At 67.6% G+C, this 1,273-nt stretch overlaps 1 protein-coding gene across 1 annotated transcript; it reads left to right on the top strand.

The window, feature by feature from the left end:
* Window positions 1-456: 456 nt before the first annotated feature.
* DQ04_21311000 (hypothetical protein) lies at window positions 457-858 on the top strand (the record flags this gene model as incomplete). The annotated part of the gene is made up of 1 exon (XM_009317997.1): window positions 457-858. One exon carries the CDS (start codon window positions 457-459, stop codon window positions 856-858), a length of 402 nt encoding a protein of 133 aa, XP_009316272.1.
* Window positions 859-1,273: the final 415 nt, after the last annotated feature.

Here is a 1,273-nt window from a genome sequence, read left to right on the forward strand (position 1 = left end):
GTCCTGCTGCGCACCGCCGCCGATCTCCGAGCGGCCATCGCCGACCTTCCGCTGGCCACGTCCACCACCGCCACGCAGACGCAGACGGATCCAGTGGCAGAAGCAACAGCAACAGCGGCTGGCGATACCGACGAGGCGCAGCTGCTGCACAACATCACGGCGCTGCTGCGGACGGCGTCGCTGAAGGAGCACACCGTACAGCGGGTGTTGCAGCTGGCGGCACGGCGGCGGCGGGCTGTGCGGCGCATTGCTGCCGAGCAACAAGCCGAGGGCACCGGCGTCGCGGAGGAGAGCGCCGTCAATGACGGCAACAGCAACGGTAGCAACGACGACGAGGATGATGATGAGCAGCTCGACAATACGCTGGAGCAGCTGCGCACGCGCCTCACCGGGGCGCACGCGCGGTACGAGGCGCTGCTGGCGGCGCACCACGAGGAGCGGAAGCAGCACACCGTCATGCTAGACCGCATGTGGCGACTGGAAGAGGCAATGGTCGACGCGGTGCGGTCACGCGACGAGGCGCTGGAGCGCATGGCGTCGATGATGACGCGTGACGAGTACGAAGCTACCGTCGGCGAGCTCGACGCCGCCAAAATGAGCATCGCTGACCTCGAGGCACAGCTGCGGTACGCACATGAGACGAATGTGAAGCAACAGCAGGAACTGGACCGCTGCACGCAGACGGACGCCGAACGAGAGCAGCGGCGCGTGGCGGAGGCGGCACTGGCGGCGGAACAGATCGCGCAGAAGGACCTCCTCATTGCGGGGCACGTGAAGCAGAACTACCAGCTGCAGCGGCGCTACGAGNGGCGGCGGAACAGATCGCGCAGAAGGACCTCCTCATTGCGGGGCACGTGAAGCAGAACTACCAGCTGCAGCGGCGCTACGAGGCGCAGCAGGAGAACGTGCGCCGGTACGAGGTGGAGGCGGTGCGGCACAGCAGCGAACTCGCGGCAAAGGAGGACGACGCGCAGGAGCTACGGGCGAAACTGCGTCGCGTGGAGCTCGCACTGCTCGAGCAACAGTGCACACAGGACCTGCTCTTTGACCTCTTCCCTGGCGACCGCTCGCTGGCGGAGAACCGCAGCCTTATCCAGGCCATGCGCCAGGAGAAGGAGCAGCTCGCAGAGACGGTGGCGGCGCTGCGGCTTGACCTCGTCGCGGCGCAGCGCGAGTTGGCGGCAGCGCGGCTGCAGATCCACGGTGCGGAGCAGGCCCGGCAGGAGGCGGAGCTTCAGCTGCAGGAGGCGGCGGCGCTCGCACACACAGGAGG

The sequence above is a fragment of the Trypanosoma grayi genome (assembly GCF_000691245.1).
Source record: "Trypanosoma grayi strain ANR4 Tgr_2131_V1, whole genome shotgun sequence".
In the NCBI taxonomy this organism is placed as follows: Eukaryota; Euglenozoa; class Kinetoplastea; order Trypanosomatida; family Trypanosomatidae; genus Trypanosoma; species Trypanosoma grayi.